The sequence below is a fragment of the Aquarana catesbeiana genome, linkage group LG02, assembly GCF_042186555.1.
Source record: "Aquarana catesbeiana isolate 2022-GZ linkage group LG02, ASM4218655v1, whole genome shotgun sequence".
NCBI lineage: Eukaryota > Metazoa > Chordata > Amphibia > Anura > Ranidae > Aquarana > Aquarana catesbeiana.
Window position 1 is genome coordinate 398,794,783 of NC_133325.1, and position 22,118 is coordinate 398,816,900.

The window sequence follows — 22,118 nt, forward strand, 5'->3', positions numbered from 1 at the left end:
CTTGCACCACGAAATGGAAACCCAGCCAGTAGCTTCTTACATGGTGCTTCGGCTGACCAATTTTTCAACCATAGGATTCTACGTATATGCACCAACCCCAGTGAAAGACGGGAGGTTTGCACGATAGAATCTCTAATGGCGTCAACCACAAAGCATAAGGCCGCTGGAAGGTTAGCAAACCCCTGGGCCTGCTGTTCAGGTAATACTTTAATGACCTGCTTAACATGGTCTCTTAAGTATTGACAGACTCCAATCGCTGCTACTGCAGGTTGGGCCACTGATCCTGCTAAGGAGAAAACATCCTTCAATAGGGATTCCATCCTTTTATCTACAGGATCCCTGAGCATCTGAGCATTGTCTACAGGACAAGTCAGGCTATTATTTACGGAGGAAATGGCGGCATCAATAGCCGGTATTCCCCACATTTTCATAAACTTTTCTTCCATCAGATAAAGTGGTGAAAACTTTCTCGGCGGAAAAAAACGTTTGTCTGGGTGATCCCACTCAGAATAAATAAGCTTTTCAAGTAAAGTATGAACAGGAAAAGCATGTGCTGCTTGGAAAGGTTTCAGTGACCCCAAAGCAGAAGAGGATTCTTTAGCAGTTTCAGGTATGGGCAACTTAAATGTGGAGCGGACCAATCCAGTGAGGATCTGCACTAAGACTTTCTCCTCTTGGGAAGTCGCAGAGGGTCCCTCTCCACCTGAATCCTCCGAAGAGGAATCATCCATCCCATCCCGATCCTCTGAAAGGGATTCATCTCCTTTATCCCAGAGCTCCTCTGTCTGAGGGTCTTGGGGAACAGAGGAAAGCCTAGTGCGTTTTCTTCCACTGAGTGAAGACGTAATCACGGCCATTAATCTTTCCTCTAGACCATTAATGGTTGAGGAAAAAACCTCTTGTGTAATATATACAGGGGCTGAAGTGCCAGAAGCAGGTGTAGCCCCTGACCCCGATGGCTCTCCCTGGCTAGCCGTCCCTGGCCCATCTTTAGAGGGGGAGGATGCTGCCGACAGGGGGCCCTCAGAACCTGAACGAGATCCCCTAGTGCCTCTGGTTCCTGGGGTGCTTGAACCTCTTCTACCCATAGTGCAAAGCAACAAGGTGTGAGGTATACAAATTAACACTGCCCGCTGAGCGATGTAGTCTGGCTAAAAGCCTTGCTACCCAATGCTCAGTCTGGTGTTACTTCAGTAAATGCTGCCTAGGAGAATGCCTGTGTCCCACCTTACATGCGACCGTCAGCTCTGTGTCTCTCAGAAGGCTGAGTGCACCTGTACAGAGTGCCTTTTAATAGCCTGCAGCTGGCCTGAGTGGGAGTCTAAACACTCTGTGCTGACATCCCGCCCCCTCCTCTACCGCCCCCCCCCCCCTCGAGTTTTGAAAAAAACGAGCGCTTCCCGCACTGCCGACTCTCCTGTCATGCTTCTGGAGAAAGGCTGGGGATGGGGGGGGGGGGGGAAGGAGGGAGACTGGTAACAAGATCTGCCTGAACGGCTATCTTCAGAGATGGTGGCCATTAGGCCGCAGAGCCCGGGTGGTATAACCACTTTCTAGACCCCTGTGGCCCCTCTCTAGCCTGGGGGGAACATTCAAACATGAGAAATCCCCCTTTCCACCTTACCTGCTTGCAGCCTGCTTTGAGATGCTGGGACATAATCAGCACTGAACACCTGAGACAGTCAGTCAGCATGTGTAGGTTTGTGCTCTTGGCAGCCCCCGGTGGTCACAATAGGCATAGCATGCATTTACCTTAAAGGAGAAAAGCCACTAGAACTCAAAAATTCTGTGGAATCTCCTCTTACCTTATCCAGCCGCAGGGTGCTGTTTACACAGACCCAATCTTCACCTCTCACGGTGGGCTCCGTTTGAAAAAACCGTCAGAGACTGGGGCCCCCATCAGTAGGGGGATCCAACAGTTCTGGGACCGTAAAGCACCTCGCCAGAAATTAGGAAGTTTAAAGCCATTTTCTGATCTGCGGGGTCCAGCTCTCTAAAAAGAGAAGCATTACGGGTAAAACCTTGTTTCTTCGGACACGAGGCCCGGGTACCATTCAATTCGGCCATGAAAAGACACTTTGAATGGATCCGGTTCGCCTGGCTTGCCCCAGTATAGGATATCAGGATATTCCCTTTGGAGCTCAGCACAGGACATCTTTACACGTCCATCACCTAAGACACTGGCGTAAAAACTGAGGTATCCCTGCAAGGGGGAGGGATTATATAGGGGGTTGAACTTCCTGATAGGGTGTGCCAGTGTCCAATCACCAGTGATACCTATATAACCCATCAGTAATTACTGTGGCTCTGTGTCCCGTGATGTTCGAGAAAGAAACTTTCTTTGACCTCTGTTAGGCGCATAATACGAAACAAATTTATAAAGTTCACCGTCAATGTATCCCGATACTAGCAGGAAACGCCCCTGGGGATCGACTATCGTCTCTGGTTGAGAGACATATGTTTGGCAAAGCAGATGGCCACCCCTTTGGTTTTATTTTCAGCTGAGGCCAAGAAGAATTGGGGATAGTTTTGATGGAGAAATTAGGGTTTGTAGCTCACTGGGAAATGTGTTTCTTGTAAAAGCAGGACGTCAGTGTGCATAGAGTGGTAGGACTGAAAAATCTTTCTGCGTTTAATTGGGGAGTTTAAGCCTTGGGTGTTGTGTGATATGATTCTAAGAGGAAGTTTCCAATCTTTTAAACTAGCCATAGTCCAGAGGGGAGTGAACTGTCATTTCATACCGCGGCTTACCGTCTCCCATGGAACGTGAAAGCTTTCTGTAATCTGCCTGAGATGCATGATGTCTGCTCAGGCCTGGGAAAAGGAGACCAGGACGTCCCCTGAGTCCGGTAGAACCTATAAAGGAGTACAGGAGGGTAAAGGAAGAGGGGGGGAGAGAGCAGAGAGAAGAATAAAGAGAAGAGCGATTAAATTTGTGCAATGAATGAAAAACATCAATAAAACATTAATCATAACTGATAAATGTACTGAGGAGGTTGGAAAACCAACCTCACCCAGCCCTAAGAGTAGGAAGGACTGTCGTTCCTACCCTTACGGCCTCTCGGGCCAGGGCCTCCCTAAAATGGGGAGACCAATTAAGAGCCCAGGGGAACCAAAGGAACACCTGAGAGTAAGTGTAGGTGCACTGGGTCCACCACAGCCCCAGTTCCTCGCAACTATCTAACCAAAGACCGCAGTCAGGTCTATTAAAAACAAAAGACAGAGCGATCAAAAAAAAAGAAAAAAAAAAAAAAAAAGGTAAAAGGGGGTAAAAGAGGGAAAAAAAAACATTTTCATTATAGACCCCTTTTGTAATCTAAGCAATAGAAATATGACTATGGAAAAAACCCCTTCTGCAGGGGTAATTATGAATCCCCTTCTAAGGGAATCAGAAGGCTGAGCCTATCGGTGCCGGGAAAAATCCAGGGCCCACCCTCCCCGGGAGAACTCAGGGACACTGAGTCTTTGACCGGGGAACTTTATGGAGAGCCCCCCGCCCCCAGAGCCCATCGAGAGAAGCTCTTTAAACTTAGCCTTGCTCTGTGTTCAAAGTAATCAAACAGCATCATGAAAAATATAAGAAATAACAACCAAAAATAAAGAGAGGCCTAAACCAACAAATGTAAGTCTCGGAGCCAGTGGACCAAGGGAGAACAGAATCGTTCTACCACAGGGCCTAAATCAGGCACCCAACACCCTTCGAAAAACCTTGAGCCATGTGGTAGAGGTAGAAGTTCATGTTGGGAAATTTTCCTTCGACCTCTTGGAGCTTTGTTTTAGCCAGGAAGGCTGTAGAGGGCTTGCTGGAGGGGGTCTTTTGGTGGAAGATGGAGTGCCCCTGCTTTACTGTGATGCCGACGGCTCCTGAGGGATGAGACCCAGCTGAAGAAGAATCCGTTCACCCTCCGCGAAGGTGGAGAAGCTGCAGTTTCTGCTCTTGTATGAAAAATTAAGTCTCAGCGGGAACGACCATCTATAAGGGATCTCTTTCTCCTGCAGGAGCTGTAGTAAACTTTTCAGAGCCCTTCCCTTCTGAACTGTATAGGGGGACAGGTCAGCAAAGATCTGAATTTTGTGGCCCAGAACAGATAGGTCATTCAAATTTCTGGCTTTTCTCATGACTTCCTCCCTCACAGAGTAATAATGGGGCTTCACAATTATGTCCCTCGGGAGTCCATCTTTACGGGGAGGTTGTAGAGCTCTATGGGCCCTGTCAAGCTCTAAGCGGTGCTCCGGGATCTCAGGGATAAGGTCTTTAATGAGGGTTTTAATGACCGAGTGAACCTCCTTTTCTGCTTCCGGGACCCCCCTTACTCTGAAGTTATATCGTGTCGATCTGTTCCCCAGATCATCGATCTTAGCAAAAGCTGTCTCAGGTTGATCCTGCATGTCTTGCAATCTTGCTGTATTCTGATTGATCCGAGCCCCTGCTTGATATGCTTTTTTCTCCATGTTGTCCAGTCTGAGCCCAAACTGCTGCATGTCAGCATGTATGGATGCTGTTATCTGAGCTGCGTTTTGTGCCAGGCTTTTAGAGAGCAGCTGTGCAAAGGCCTCCATCATGGAGGGAAAGTCAGTGGGTATGGGGGAGGCTTCTTGGGCTTCACTAACAGAAAGCAGGAGGCCTGTGTGTGGGTCCATCATAGGGGTGGATGGGAGGCCTGCCTGCAAGCTGAACAGGAGGGATTCTGTGGATGCAGGTGAATGGGCCCGAGGTAGAGGGGAGTCCAGGGTACCTGGCGACTGCAGTGGGGCACAGTCTGGATCTGCTATGGATTCGTCAGCAGCTGCCGCCGCGTTGTGTCTCGGAGGAGCGGCGGCCATCTTGGCGTAGCTGAGCGGTCTGGGCGTGGCCGTCATCTGGCTCGACAAGCTCCTTCTGGCGGCCCACACCAGCATCAATCGGCTCCTGGGGGTGTCTTGCACCCGATGGCGTTGTTATCAGGCTGAATGAAGCGCTCTGTCTGCGCTAGAGGAACGAAAGGGGCCGGGGTGGAGCGGAGCTTCAGAGGCTAGCGGCCATCTTGGAAGCTACGATTTTTGTAAATATTTTATTATATCTTTTCATGTGACAACACTGAAGAAATTACACTTTGCTACAATGTAAAGTAGTGAGTGTACAGCTTGAATAACAGTGTACATTTGCTGTCTCCTCAAAATAACTCAACACAGCCATTAACGTATAAACCGCTGGCAACAAAAGTGAATATAACCCTAAGTGAAAATGTCCAATTAGGCCCAAATAGCCATTTTCCCTCCCTGGTGTCATGTGACTTGTTATTGTTACAAGGTCTCAGGTGTGAATGGGGAGCAGTTGTGTTAAATTTGGTGTTATCGCTCTCACTCTCTCATACTGTTCACTGGAAGTCCAACATGGCACCTCATGACAAAGAACTCTCTGGGGATCTGAAAAAAAGAATTGTTGCTCTATTTAAAGATGGCCTAGGCTATAAGAAGATTGCCAAGACCATGAAACTGAGCTGCAGCACAGTGGTCAAGACCATACAGCGGTTTAACAGGACAGATTCCACTCAGAACAGGCCTTGCCATGGTGAACTAAAGAAGTTGAGTGCACATGCTCAGCGTCATACCCAGAGGTTGTCTTTGGGAAATAGACGTACGAATTCTGCCAGCATTGCTGCAGAGGTGGAAGGGGTGGTGGTCAGCCTGTAAGTGCTCAGACCATACGCCACACACTGCATCAAATTGGTCTGCATGGCTGTTGTCCCAGAAGAAAGCCTCTTCTAAAGATGATGCACAAGAAAGCCCGCAAACAGTTAGTCTGATGAGATCAAGATAAACTTATTTGGTTCAGATGTTGTCAATCGTGTATGGCGGCAACCAGGTAAGGAGTACAAAGACAAGTTTGTCTTGCCTACAGTCAACCATGGTGGTGGGAGTGTCATGGTCTTGGGCTGCATGAGTGCTGCCGGCATTGGGGAGCTACAGTTCATTGAGGGAACCATGAATGCCAACATGTACTGTGACATACTGAAGCAGAGCATGATCCCCTCCCTTCAGAGACTGGGCTGCAGGGCAGTATTCCAACATGATAATGATAAGCTGAGGGTAAAGGTGATGGACTGGCCAAGCATGTCTCCACACCTAAACCCTATCGAGCATCTGTGGGGCATCCTCAAATGGAAGGTGGAGGAGTGCAAGGTCTCTAACATCCACCAGCTCCTCGAATGGTCATGGAGGAGTGGAAGAGGACTCCAGTAGCAACCTGTGAAGCTCTGGTGAACTCTATGCCCAAGAGGGTTAAGGCAGTGCTGGAAAATAATGTTGGCCACACAAAATATTGACACTTTGGGTCCAATTAGGACATTTTCACTTAGGGGTGTACTCACTTTTGTTGCCAGCGGTTTAGACATTAATGGCTGTGTGTTGAGTTATTTTGGGGGGACAGCAAATTGACACTGTTATACAAGCTGTACACTCACTACTTTGCATTGTAGCAAAGTGCCATTTCTTCAGTGTTGTCACATGAAAAGATATAATAAAATATTTACGAAAATGTGAGGGGTGTACTCACTTTTGTGAGATACTGTGTGTGTATGTATATATATATATATATATATATATATATATATATATATATATATATATATATATGTAGATTAAAAGGACTGCCTTGAGCAAGAGAATCTCTACCAAAATACATATAGGAAACCTGTATCAGTCCAAATATAAATGTAGAACAATTGTGGTGTAAAAGAATAACAGAATTATTATTTACCTGTAACACCCCTTTATTGGAGTACATCACAGGACACAGGAGAGGTAATTCTTAGACCATTTGGTTATGCTCTACATCCAGGTGACTGAACATGGCAAATAGCAAAGCAACAACCACAAAAAAGGAAAAATAGGAGTAAAAACAGAGAGGGGCCTTGCAGGGCCACCTGGAGGACCTCCAACCAATGCCAGCTTCTGCTGGGGGCTGAACATCCACCTGGTAAAATTTTGCAAATGTGTGTGCGAAAGACCAGGTGTCAGTCTTACAGCACTGGTAAATCAAAGCCTGATGCTACAAAAAGTCTAATGCCGCGTACACACGAGCCGACTTTCCAGCAGACTTGGTCCGGCGGACCGGACTCCGTTGGACAATTCGATCGTGTGTGGACTCCAGCAGCCTTGTTTTTCCCAAAAGTCAGACGGACCTAGAAATAAAACATGTTTTAAATCTTTCCGATGGACTTGAGTCCGGTCGAAAAATCCGCTCGTCTGTATGCTAGTCCAATGAACTAAAACTGACGCTAGGGCAGCTATTGGCTACTGGCTATCAACTACCTTATTTTAGTCAGGTCGTACGTCATCACGTACGAATCCGTCGGACTTTGGTGTGATCGTGTGTGTCAAAGTCCGTTTGTTTGAAAGTCCGGCGGACCTACACTGCAAAGTCCGTCGGAAAGACTGTCGGACCTAGTCCGTTGAAAAGTCCGTTCGTGTGTACGCGGCATAAGAAGCACTGACACTTCTGGTGGAGTGGAACTTTAGGGAAAAGGAGGGAACCTTCCCCTTCAGGAGTTCCAAGGTCTCAAAACAATCTTATCCTTGGGCAGAACAAGAAACGGTTCCTTGCAGGAAAGGCTACAAGTTAAGACACCCTGCTGGATTAAAGTGATCACCACAAGAAAGGCAACCTTGTGTGAGAAAAGGGAGAAAAATGTCCCAAATAGGCTCAAATGGTGGCTCCTGAAAGACCAACATCAGGCTGAGGTCGCACGGAGCCAGCAAAGAGAATATTGGGGGTACAATGAGAGCCTCTCTATTGAACAAAGGCTCTGACCAAGGAATGGGAAGCTAGTGGTCTCTGAAAGAGTAACACCAATGCAGAAAACCTGACCCTTAATAGTGTTTAGGGTCAAGGACTTATCCAATCCAGATGAAGGAAAAATAAACCTGTGCCACTGAGTATTTCCTGGGATGAAGCTTTTCCTCGCACCAAGCAAAGTATGTTTTCCATTTGCGAAAACTCAATGGGATGAGGGCTCTCTGACCTTCAGCAAGGTGAGAAAGTTGCTTATCACTCAGGCCTTGGGCATTAAAAGAAAAGCTGCCAAATCCAGAGACCATAAAGCAAGATGGAACAAGTAATATTAAGAAAGAAGATCTGGACAATCCAGCAGGAGCCACAAAGTCTGCTAGGAATTTGATAATGTCTGAGCACCACACGCTCCTGGTTCAATTCTATGTTCAGGAGTATCACCTGTATGCGCCTTTTCTCCCTATCCTCTGAGGGAGACAAAGCAGGACTTTGTGAGGGGCATAAATCAGGTTGAACTATTTCCATGGAGGGACTAGGGCATCCACTTTGGCAGCCAGAGGATCTCTGGACCTGGTCACAAACCTGTCCAATATGATGTTGAGTTGTTTGTTGTTGAGTTAGAGACAAAGTAACTAAAATAGAGACCATTCTCCAGGATTCAGCCACTGGCGACTTAGGAAGTTTGCTTGCCAAATTTTCACTCCTGGAATATGCACCGGAAACAAGGCAGAAGGTTAAATTCCACCCAAGTCAGAATTAGCTCTGCTTCGCAAACAGCTGCCTGACACCTGGTTCTGCCTTGATGATTTATGTATGCCACCACCATGGAATTGTCGGATTGGACCTAGATTTGCAGCTCTCACAGTAAGGGGGTCCAGCACTGAAGAGTAGCCCCTGAGCTCCAGGGCACTGGACATTCTCTAGTGACTATGCCTCCTGAACTGACAGGCAATCCAGCCCAACAGGCCAGCGCCCGTTGTCAGCATCTTACGCACCACTTTTTGTTGGTGATCAGACACATGGGGTGACCCAGAGACAAAGTTTTATTGTCCCATGCTGTCAGGATACTCAGTTACAACATCCTTAAATGAAATTGAGCATACAGGACTGCCTCAAAGGAGGCTACAATCAAATCCAGCATCCTCATGCAAACATGAACAGACTCCAGAGAATGCAATTCCTGCACCTTGGTCTGAGTAGGAGGCTTTTTCTGGGAAAAGAACATGCGTGGAAGGGCAGTGTCTAGGATAATACACAGATACTCCCATTGGTGCTATAGTTTGCCCTCAGATTGCTCTTGCAGTAGAATATCTTGCTCATTGTAGACCCAACACTGGGAACAGGCTAAATGTAAGAGCCACAAGCTGAAAATATTGTTCCCCAACTGTAAAATGCGGAGAATGTTAATGAGGCAGAAAAATAGGGATGTGTGGGTAAGCATCCTTCATGTCCACAGTGGCAAGGAATTCCCTGATGGAGAGGAGCAACCACTGACTGCACAAATTCCAATGCAGAACTTTTGAACATGCAGAAACTTGTTCAAGCACTTTAGGTCCAGAAAGGGCCACAAATTGCCATTTGGCCTAGGAACCATTAAAAGGCTGAAATAGTTGGCATAAACTCTTCTGGATTTGGAACACCAGAATGACCCACTGAGAGTGAAACAGGTCCAGGGCAGCAAACAGAGCAGCCCTTTTTATGGATGCAGTAGGCACATTTAATGGCATGAATTGAGGCAGAGGCCAGATGCGAAACTCCAGGTTTAGCCTCTGGACAACATTCTGAACACTGACATTGGAGACATCTCAGGTCCAAACAGCCACCAGATGTCCCTGCCCCTTCCCCCCACACAAATTTGTAGAATGGGGTCCCCCCTTTATTGGGAAGGTTTGTTGCATGCCTTGGTGGGCTTGGAGTTCAAGGATTTTTTTCTCAAAAGGAAATCCTCTGCTTATCTCCTGAATTAACAAAAGGAACTCTGTTTGGTCCCAGTTGTGGACAGCTTTTTACACCAAAGGCTTCTGTCACTTCTTTAGAGGTAAGAAAATGCTCTTTCTTCCCACTGGTTTCTGTATGAACGCATTCAAGGCATACATTCCAACTGCTTCTTGCAGGAACGCTCTGCTGACCAGCATTTAAACCAGAGTGCTTGCCTCATATACAACATAAACCCTAGGCAAGAGAGCCATCAGAGAGAATCTCCCAATCCACCCACACAAAAGACCAATACTTTAGGAAGGTGCTCCAGGTCTGCATAACAGAAGAACAAAATTTCAGGGTTCCAGGGTCTTTTGCTATGCACTTGGCCCAGACCCGCAATGATTGACAAACCCCCATGGAAGCAATGGTCACAGCTGCTAACAAATAGGACTAAAAAAGGGACTCAAACATTTTGTCTGCAGGGTCCTTAAAGCATAAGTTCACCTTTGGGAACATATTACATGTTCCACCTGTTTTTAGGATGAAACATGTAACATGTTTCCAATGCTGCAGCCGCTGTGCAATTCCCCCCCCCCCCCATGACAACAGTACGGGGAGAAGTTCCCCGTACTAGTTGTCAGTTTTTGAAATCAGCGCAGCCGCGCAGGGCCCCGCCCACACGGCCACGTTATTCATTCACACAGCTCTGTGTGTGAATGAACTACAAGCCCCGATATCCTTTGCGGCTGTCGGCTTGTAGATCTCAATGAACTACCACAGCACTGTGGAGCGCCATGGTAGTTCATTGATTCTTCCTGTCAGACTGTATCTGCTTGCCCATAATGGATATCCAGGCACGCAGCTACTCTGACAGATCTGGAGTAAACCTGCATGGCACCAGCGATCTGCTTTACAGGCTCCAAAAAAAATTATAAATGCACATTTTTTACCTGCAATAAAATGTGCATTTATTATTTTTTTCTAAAAAGTGAACTTATCCTTTAAATACCAGTACATCATCCACATAAACTTATTCAAACAAAACACAGCAAGGTCTACTGCAGGGACTGCCCACTGTTTGCAGAAGCTGTTGTCCCACTGAATATAGTTGCGCAAACCATCTGGGATGCAAAAAACAATGTATTCAGATGGGCCCAGTCTTTGCATAGATCTTCCCTCACTGTGAGAATGTATCTCTCTGGTTTGGGAGTTTTACACAACCCTAACCCCTCTCACTGTTGGTCTTAAAGGTTTCAGCAATTAAGCTTCAGATATTTACAGACCACCTCCGTTACCAAACTCGCCATGAAGTTTTGCAATTGAGAAATGCTGGAGGGTCATCCTCAGACGAATGGGGGGCATCGGTTTCCTTGGACCATTACTCCTTCACCTCTAACCCTAGAAGAATTGGGAGGGGAAAATCACAGTAGTAGTAGGTAAACTACCACCCCGTTGCAGCTGAGCCTCCGCAAGCACATTCATCTGACCCTTTTCCCTCACGCTTGTGATCTGCCATACTTGTGATATATTGTTCCCAGAGGGGTATCCTTGACCTCTGCTGCTTTGATGCTAAGCACTTGTAGACCGCTGTTAAGGAGGTGAAAACCAAGCCAAGGAATTCTTCCAGTCAATAGTTGAGACAAAAAGAGGAATAGGCAGAGCACACTGCCATAGTAACTCAACTGAAAGTGAGGCAGCACAGGAGAAGTGAATGCCAGAGCCTCAGAGGCACTATAAGTCCCAGGTTAGACAGAAACACTAGGCCTCCAGGCACACCAATACAGTAAATAGCGCCGATTTTAAAATGAAAACTCAGCACTCCTGGCCAACAACCACTGAAGCCTCTGCAAACAGACATAACAGGGGACTAACCCCATCCTGGCTTCACCATCCATGATGAGCATGCCGCCAGGGGTTTTTGGGTGCAGGGCTTTGCAACTGGCACCCACAGTCCTGGACCTGTAAAGAATTCTGTGGCTATCTCCATGCACTGCACAAGTGCCAACAGGAGTGCCTACTAGGGGTTTAGAATTTAATTACTGCTTCGATGCATCGCGATTCGGGTGTCCCTGATGTGGCATCGATGCATGTGACCCGAAGAATCAAAGTCGGGTGACGTCAACCCGACTTGCCCCGCCCCTTCCGGAAGATCGGTCCGAGCGTGTCTGTCAAAATAACTTTAAATGCAGAGTTATGATCCATTAAGTGGCTGTATGTGTTTTTAAAAATATATGCAGCTTCATACCTCATTTCTTCAGTCTATGTATAACTGTATATGTCGCTCATGTGACTTCCCGGCCCGCCTCTCTCCTTTACTGTCTCTCCTGACTGGCTGAGAACTCCCACTGACATCAGGAGAGACGTGAGAGGAGAGAGGTGGGCCGGACAAAGCAGTCACATGAGAGGCATATACAGTTATACACACACACTAAGAAATGAGTTATGAAGCTGCATATATTTTAAAAAGCACATACAGCGGTGGGCACTTAATGGATTATAACTCTGCATTACACACAGGTATTTTAACAGCAGTATGTAGCGTACAAACGTGTTTGAACTCTACTTACACTGACTCCTACACGTGCTCTGTGCTGACATTTCTCGGGCTCCCCCCCCCTATTTGCACATTCCACTGTGTTAACTCCTAGTGTGCTGGGTACATCCGTAACCGCCGGGTGCAGAGGACCCGGCGCATCATGGATCGCGGTAAACAAATGACGGAGCGATCACATATAAACAAACCGGCGTCATGTCATGACGCCGGTTCCTCCCTCCCCACTGTGTACAGATCGGTAAAGAGGAGGAGGGATCGGATGGCAGCAGCGCTGTGGGTCGGATGTGTAGTGCCCACAGCGCTGCTCTGTGACACAGAGCCACATCCATCCATCCATGCTCAGCCATCCCTCCATGCTCAGAAATACTCTGAAATACCCTGTGCAATACTCTGCAATACCCCGTGCAAAAATATCAGCTTTTTCAGCCGGCGATTCCCTACACCATAAGAACGATCATAGCAGCTGTTCCACTGCTTGATCATTCTTACGGGAGGCGAGAGGAGACGTCCCCCCCTCCTGCCGCCCTCAGGTGCTTCTATCAACTCACCGCTATGATCGAAGCCAGGATCGTTTTTTTTTAATTTCAGGCTTCCCAGCCTAGAGGTGAGATGTGGGGTCTTATTGACCCCATATCTCACTGTAAAGAGGACCTGTCATGCCATATTCCTGTTACAAGGGATGTTTACATTCCTTGTAATAGGAATAAAAGTGATCAAAAAATAATTTTTTTGGAAAAAAGTGTCAAACTAAAATAAATAAAGTAAAATGAACAATAAAAAAAATAATTTTAAAGCACCCCTGTCCCCGTGTGCTCGCATGCAGAACCGAACGCATACGCAAGTCCCGCCCACATATGAAAACGGTGTTCAAACCACACATGTGAGGTATCGCTTCGATCGGTAGAGCGAGAGCAATAATTTTGGCCCTAGACCTCCTCTGTAACTCAAAACATGTAACCAGTAAAAAATTTTAAAATGTCACCTATGGGGATTTTTAAGTAGCGAAGTTTGGCGCCATTCCACGAGCGACATGTTAGGTTTCTATTTACTCGGCATAACTTCTTCTTTCACATTATACAAAAACATTGGGCTAACTTTATTGTTTTGTTTTTTTTTAAAGCACAAAACTTATTTATTTATTTATTTATTTATTTATTTCAGGTACTTATATAGCGCCGTCAATTTTACGCAGCGCTTTACATATACATTGTACATTCACATCAGTCCCTACCCTCAAGGAGCTTACAATCTAAGGTCCCCAACTCACATTCATACATACTAGGGACAATTTAGACAGGATCCAATTAACCTACCAGCATGTCTTTAGAGTGTGGGAGGAAACCGGAGTACCCGGAGGAAACCCACGCAGGCACAGGGAGAACATGCAAACTCCAGGCAGGTAGTGTCGTGGTTGGGATTCAAACCAGCGACCCTTCTTACTGCTAGGCGAAAGTGCTACCCACTGCACCATTTTTCAAAAAAAAAATGCGTACGAAAAATTGCTGCGCAAATACTGTGCTAGATAAAAAGTTGCAACGACCGCCCATGTATTCTCTAGGGTCTTTGCTAAAAAAACATATATAATGTTTTGGGGTTCTATGTAATTTTCTAGCAAATAAATTATGATTTTTACATGTAGGAGAGAATTGGCCTGGGTGCTCCAGAACGCCTGAAGGTGCTCCGTGCATGTTGGGCCTCTGTATGTGGCCACGCTGTGTAAAAGTCTCACACATGTGGTATCGTGGTACTCGGGAGTAATAGCAGAATGTGTTTTGGGGTGTAATTTGTTGTATGTATATGCGGTGTGTGAGAAATAACCTGCTAATATGACAATTTTGTGAATAAAAAAAAGAAAAAAAAATCTTGATTTTGCAAAGAATTGTGGGAAAAAATGACAACTTCAAAAAACCCACCATGCATCTTTCTAAATACCTTGGAATGTCTTCTTTCCAAAAAAGGGGTCATTTGGGGAGTATTTGTACTTTTCTGGCATGTTAGGGTCTCAAGAAATTAGATAGGCCGTCAGTAATTCAGGTGTGATCAATTTTCAGTCTCTTTTCTTTTATAGCGCAAAAAATAAAAAACCCAGCGGTGATTAAATACCACCAAAAGAAAGCTATATTTGTGTGAAAAAAAGGACAAAAATTTCATAAAGGTACAGTGTTGCATGACTGAGTAATTGTCATTCAAAATGTGAGAGCACGAAAGCTGAAAATTGGTCTGGTTATTAAGGGGGTTTAAGTGGTCAGTGGTTAAAGGAGTGAGGTTATTTTTAAATCAAAGCAGATTTCCAGTAAATTTTTTGTTTATTAAAAGTCAGCAGCTACATAAAAAGTGTATCTTCTGACTTTTAATAAAAAGACACTCACTTGTCCCACAATCCAGCGATGTGGCCACCCAAACCCCCCATTCTCTCCCCTGCCTGTCTACGACGCTGGCAATACTACTGTGGGCATCCGGCTGTGACAGCTTGCAGCTTCACTGCGCTGTCCTGCATAGCCGGGCAATCTTCTGGGACCTGTGATGTGGGAAGAAGGGCCGCCTAGGCGGCCCAAGCGGAAGTGGGAGCGCGTCAGTAATCGTGATTCATTGCGGAATCGAATAGTTGACCAGATAATCGTAATCAAATCGAATCGTGAGGCCAGTGAAGATGCGCACCCCTAGTGCCTACAGAAGGATCCAGTGTATGTCAGAAACATTACAGGTCAGCCCCACTTCTTTAATCCTGCCGGGTCTGGGTACAGTCCCCCAACTCTCTGCCAACATGTCAACTGATCCGTAAGCTGCAGTAGGAGCCGCAATGACTATGGTACAACAAGAAGCTTGATAAGAGAATAATCTTGGTAGAAAATCATCGTCTGAGAAAGAAAGACCTCCACAGGAAGACGATAAGCTTTTCTTAAAGGATCGAAAAGGTCCATCACTTAATGACACTAGCAAAAAACTGAGGCTATTGGGAGTGGGAGGATTATATAGTCAGATATCCCTGCAGCCTTCTCTTTTTTGACAGTCCCCAATCATTTGAAGGTAGCTGCATATATCCCAATGTTAAGGACTCAAGATCCTGTGTAAATTATCTGTGTATTACAAAACAGTTTGCTGCCTGAAATTAGTGCAAAATGTATTATTTTGCGCTGATGAGCCTTTTTTATGATCAAATCAAAGTGAATGGGCTGTTTTACCACACACCAACAAACGAATAGGTAGCAATAGCTGGGAATCATCTCTTAATATATTTTACACAGTACTAACATAAGCATCTGAATCTGTTTTGATATCAGCTTAGAACTTTCACTGGAGAAGAACGTCTGGGATCTGACTGTGCTGTCTGGCAGGGGTGCCTAAACAATAGTATTGGCTAAATAAATTACAAATCCAGGTCATATAAGCCTGTGGTACATATTTGTCTACCTGAAATTCAAATTTAGGTATGTGTATCGGTTTGAGATAAACCACTTAATGCTGGAGGAGTGCTTACAATGATCAGCTTTTAAAGGGGGTTCTAAAGCCTAAACATTTTTTACCTTAATGCATTAAGGTAAAACATGTTTTAGGCATTAGCCACCCAACCTGCTACTTACCTGAGCCCTCTTTCGATCCAGCGCTGTGCACGTCTGCAGCTCTTTTCTCTCCTCCATTCCGGGTCTCCCTAGCTTTGCTGGGGCACCAGGAGCTATTTGCTCCCAGTGCTGTCAATCAAAGCCAGTGACGAGGATGCGGGGGCAGAGCCAAGCCCACTGTTTGTTTCAATGGATGCAGCAGCGGGCCTTGGGAGCGCGCACCCACGAGTGCCCCCATGGAAAGCCACTGGACAGAGAGGAGGGGCAAGGAGTGCCGGTGGGGGACCCGAGAAGAGGAGGTTCGGGGCCTCTTTGTGCAATTCTATTGCACAGAGCAGCAAGGTATAGACATGTTTGTTATTTTTCTTTTTTAAATTGTACCTTTACAATCCCTTTAATTATTCATGTAAAACCTTTATGCCAAAGGGAAAAAAATGTTTGCTGCAAGTGATTTTAAAGTGCCAGCTGGAGTTCAGCTTCAGTTTGTAAGTGTATTTAAATCTGTTAGTACACCCCACCCGACTGACAATGCTGCTGTCTGCTGTGCCCCGTGCTCATTTACCTAGATTGGGGGTACTTTACAGGAGGTGGGTTACTGTCCAGATCACCGAGTGAAAACAGAGGGTGGAAAAGTCTAAAAAATAGAAAATGAATGCAGCCACCACATCTAATGATTGATATGCTACAATATATTGCATTTTTTATTACCGCTTTAAATTTAAACCCAGTAAAAGAAAGCGAGTTGTTTACTCCACTCCCAATTTCTGGCCTCATGGCTTTGGTGATGTAGCAGTCTACGAGGTAGATATGTGTAGTTGATAGTTCTCCTTTGAAAGCACTGCCTCACTTTGCATGCTATGCTGTAGGATACATATTTTAAACCACTGCTTTATTTATGCTGTGCCCTATTCCAAATTCCAAACTGCTGTACTTTGCTGTACATTACAAACTCCAGAGCACTGTTCTCCATACACTTTTTTGAACATTACCATACTATGGACCACTTAGGGTTGCGTCATTGGTAGTGATATTTTAACCACTTCCCGCCCGGCCTATAGCAGATTGACGCCCAGGCGGTGGTTGTGTTATCCTGACTGGGCATCATATGACGTCCAGCAGGATAACCCCCTAGCGCGCGCCCCTGGGGGCGCGCAGCGCGGCGATCGGGGACGGCATGTGTCTCTCGGACACAGCGCTTCCCCGATCACGGTAAACAGCCAGTGAATTTGGCCGTTTACCACGTGATCGGCTGTGTCCAATCACAGGAGGTCACAAATGTAAACACAGAGGAGCAGTTACCATCTGATCTATGCTCTCTCCTCACACACCGATCATGTGAGGAGAGAGCAGGGATCAGTAAGTGAGATTGTCTGTTAGTGTGTTATCTGTACCATACCACAGTGCACAACACGACCCCCCCCCCCCAATAAAGAGGACCTGTCACACAGCCCAGCCCATCTGTCAATCAGCCCATCTGATCAATCAGCCCAGCCAATCAGCCCATCAATCAGCCCATATGTCTATCATCTGTCACCGGCCCACCGCTATCAGTACCACCATTGGTACTGTCACACAGGCTACCAGTACCGCCATCGGTACCACCGCCAGTCCTGCCATCAGGCCCACCATCGGTACCGCCATCAGGCCCACCGTCATCAGTACAGCCATTGGTACCGCCACACAGGCTACCTGTACCGATATCGGTACCACAGCCAGTTCCGCCATCAGGCCCGCCATTGGTACCGCCATCAGGCCCACCATCTATACCACCACACAGGCCTGCCACACAGGCCTGCTACCAGAACCGCCACCCGTACCGCCATCAGTACTGCCACCACCCGTACCGCCACACAGGCCCGCCACTAATACCACATCGGTACCACCACTACCACCAGCAGTACCATTACATAGGCCCGCCAAAAAGCACTACCATAATGTCGCAAAGGGTTTACACACCTGAGGAGGCATATGCCCTTCTTACCATGTCGGATGATGAGAGCAGCGGGGAGCTCCCATCATCCGATTCTGGTTCGGAATACGAGCCAGTGGAGGATAGTGGATCGGAGTCAGAGTCCTCGGAGGAAACCGTCCCTCCCAAAAGAATGAGATCAGGACCGAGATTAGGACCAAGATCAGGAGATCTGCCCACCACCAGCAGCGCCAGACCCCAGGAAGAGGAGCCCAGTACAAGTACTGGAATCACACGCCCAGCCCAAAGAACCCAGGCCCAGTCCTACCTTCCCGATGCCCTGGCAAACCCCTTATAGTTGCCTGCCAACTCAGGATCCGCTATCATACCCTCTTTCACTGCACAGCCAGGTGTGCAGCCCGACACTACAAATTTTTCTCAATTTGATTATTTTTGTTTATTTTTCCCACAAGATTTTATGCAGAATATGGTGGATCAAACTAACCTGTATGCATCCCAATTTATTGCTGCCAACCCCAATTCTTCCTATGCCCGCATGTTCCAGTGGCGATGCCTAACACTGGACGAATTTAAATTGTTTTTGGGCCTTACGTTTAATATGGGGCTTACAAAAAAGAACAAAGTCCCTGCATATTGGTCCACCAACACCATCCACCACATGCCCATATATTCCGCTGTCATGTCCAGGACAAGATACGACATGATTATGTGTTTTCTCCACTTCAATGACAATTCACAGTGCCCTCCCCGAGATCATCCCAGCCATGACAAATTGTACAAGATACACCCCCTAATCATATCCTTTTCCCAGCGATTTAGAGACGCTTTTTCCCAGACCAAAAAATGTGTGTGGACGAGTCCCTCATACATTTCACTGGCCGACTGCACTTCAAGCAGTATATACCAAGCAAGAGAGCCAGGTATGGGCTGAAATTAAATAAATTATGCGATCAAGCCACTGGATATGTCGTCACATTCCGGATCTACGAAGGCAAAGACTCCCAGCTCCAGCCCCATGATTGCCCCACATATATTGGAACCAGTGGCAAAATTGTTTGGGAGCTGGCATACCCCCTGTTCGACAAAGGATACCATTTATATGTCGACAACTATTATACCAGCCTGCCCCTTTTTCGTCACCTTTATAATAAAAAAAAACCCCGGCCTGCGGTACTTTAAAAAAAAAATGGAAGGGATTCCCACAAAATTTGTTGACAAAAAAATTGCAAAACGGAGAATTGGCATTCATGAGGAACGAGGAGGTGTTGGCCATGAAGTGGAGGGACAAGAAAGATGTCCACATCCTCTCTACCATCCACAATGACACCGTGGTGGAGATCCAAAGAAGAGACAGCCCCATTGTAAAGCCAAAATGTGTCCACGATTATAATATGTACATGGGGGGGGGGTGGATTTAAATGATCAGATGCTACAGCCCTATTTATCAACCAGAAAGTCCCGTTATTGGTACAAGAAAGTTGCGTTTCACATGGGCCTTTTTAATTTGTTTTTCTGGTACCAAAAAGAAACTTAAAACTAACAAATCACCAACCTCAAGTATATTGAAGATATCGTCACTGCCCTCATTTACCAACAAGGTCCCGCCCCAGTAAGCATTCGCTCTGATAGCGTGAGTCGACTTCACGAGCAACACTTTCCCTATTGCATTCCCCCCCACAGAATCTGGAAGAAGACACCAAAAGAAATGCCGTGTATGCAGCAGAGGAGGAGTAAGAAGAGATACCAGCTATTATTGTCCCCAATGTCCCTCCCAACCTGGCCTGTGCATCGGAGATTGCTTCAAAAATTATCATACATCCATCCAATATTAGTTAATAGACTGCCATTTCCCCATTTGCCTGCTACCATGTTAATTTAATGACCCTGGCCTGTTTACCGACGATGTCTTTGCTTGCCGATTTAAACCATGTTTCTGACTTCCACGTGCACCGACCTTGGCCTGTTAATCGACCATGTTTTTGCCTGCCACTTGGACTGATCCTTTGGCCATCTACTTCAGTACACAGGGGTCTCACATATGTGAGGGGCTTCAGAATAGCGTTCTGAGTAGAGAAAAATAGTTTTTCGTTTTCTGTGCTCCCAGAACAGGGTCTGGTTGCCCGGAGGCTTCAAAGCGATTTGGGTGGGAGAAGCCTCTACCCCTGTCCCCCTGGCCCTAAGTTTGATGGTCCTTCCTGCTGCCTGGACCAATACTTTGGCTGTGCTGACCATATTGCTGCCTGTAATGACCCATGACATTATGGACCATGTTTCTTCCTGCTTGGACCAATACTTTGGCTGTGTTGACCATATATCTGCCTGCTGCCTCTACTGACTTTGGACAGTATTTCTGCCAGGACACTTCTGCCTACTACCTGGATCTGTGCTTTGGCTGTGCTCTGGCTGTGCTGACAGTATCTCTGCCTGTACGAACTATGGACAGTATTCCTGCCTGCTGCCTGGATGATTGCTTTTGCTGTCGCTGACCTAATTCCTGCCTGCTGCCTGGACCGATGCTCTCCTCTGTGGACCACTGCACTTCTAAAACCACAGGTAATCTTTTGTTATTTGGTATGTACCTGCTATGTGTTAGAAATATGAAGGGCCTTCAAAAATGTGATCGGTAGTCAGAAAATGATATGTGTAATTAATGCTGCTAGAATGCCTGGAGGTGCTACTTGGATGTTGGGCCTCTGTATGTGGCCAGGCTGTGTAAAAGTCTCAAACATGTGGTATCGCCATACTCAGGAGGAGTAGCAGAATGTATTTTGGGGTGTCATTTTTGCTATGTACATGCTATGTGTTAGAAATATCTTATAAAGTGACAACTTTGTGTAAAAAAAAAAGCATTTTCATTTTTTTTCCACATTTTCCAAAAACTTCTGGAAAAAAATCAACCATTCAAAAGACTCATTATGCCTCAAAGATTATACGTTGGGGTGTTTGCTTTCCAAAATGGGGTCATTTTCTGGACAATTCCCTTGTCCTGGTGCTCCAGGGCCTTCAAAAGTGTAATAGGTGGTTGAGAAAGGATATGTGCAATTTATGCTTGTAGAAAGCCTGAAAGTGCTACTTCAATGTTGGGCCTTTGTATATGGCCAGGCTGTGTAAAAGTCTCACACATGTGGTATAGCCATACTCAGGAGGAGTATCAGAATGTATTTTGGGGTGTAGTTGCAATTATGCATATGCTGTGTGAGAGAAATAACCTGTTAATATGACCTTAGTAAATACCTTGGACTGTCTACTTTCCAAAAAATTTGGGGGGTATTTGTACTTTCCTGGCTTCTTAGTGTCTCAAGAAATGAGATAGGCCTTCAGTACATCAGGTGTGATCAGATGTGATCAATTTTCAGTGATTGGCACCATAGTTTGTAGACTCTATAACTTTCACAAAGACCAAATAATATACATTAATTTGGATTATTTTTACCAAAGATATGTAGCAATATAAATTTTGCCACAAATGTATGAAGAAAAATGACTTATTTGCAAAATTTTACAATAGAAACTAAAAAAAAGTGTGTTTTTTTTCAAAATTTTCGCTGTTTTTTTCGCTTATATTGCAAAAAATAAAAAACCCAGCGGTGATTAAATACCACCAAAAGAAAGCTCTATTTGTGAGAAGAAAATGATAAAAATGTTGTTTGGATACAGTGTAGCATGACTGAGTAATTGTCATTCAAATTGTGAGAGCGCTGAAAGCTGAAAATTGGTCTGGTCGGGAAGGTGCATAAGTGCCTGCTATTGAAGTGGTTAAAATCAAGTACTTACGCTTTCTCTTATCTGGGAGTCCAAAAGATAGTTGTATGGACAGAACACAATGTCAGCTTCTTTCATTAATTCACGGGCTGCATAGTAAGCACAGGCACGTAGCCTCTTCCCCAGGCCAACAAGCTCTTCTATGTCCCAAGCCTGAGTTACACCAAGCCTATACTGTAGGACATTCTGCTCACTCATTTTCGGAGCTCCATAATAGTATCGACAAGAAGGTGTCTAGGAAAACAAAACAAAAAATGCCAATCAGAACTTTATTTTACTGAACCTAGCATTTTCTTTTTTAAAAGAAGGATAAACATAACCAGTTAACTAATATAAAATGAGGATGTGTGTCTCTTGATTTTATACTGCAGCAGTAACTGAAAACTGAAGGTAAAAGTTTACAACTCAACTTTCCACAGCCAATGTTAATTTCTAAGCAACCAAAAAAACTTCATTTTGCATAGGTGCTGCAAATTTTTGTATTCTGCGGAATGATCCTTTCAATAGAAACCACATTAACATAGCAAATAAAAGACATGACATGGGCGATTTTGAAACTAAATCAAACATTTTTCTGTACAAGGAATACATTATTATAGGCTGTTTCATGCAGTATAATCA

The 22,118-nt window shown here is 45.7% G+C and overlaps 1 protein-coding gene across 1 annotated transcript in view; it reads right to left on the reverse strand.

Annotated features, from left to right (window-relative positions):
• The window catches only part of BRIP1 (BRCA1 interacting DNA helicase 1), a 670,966-nt gene that overhangs the window by 406,155 nt on the left and 242,693 nt on the right, over positions 1 to 22,118 (reverse strand). Inside the window, exon 8 of the mRNA XM_073615255.1 lies at positions 21,510 to 21,731. Coding sequence (XP_073471356.1) covers positions 21,510 to 21,731 — 222 coding nt within the window. The remainder of the gene's footprint in view (positions 1 to 21,509; positions 21,732 to 22,118) is intronic.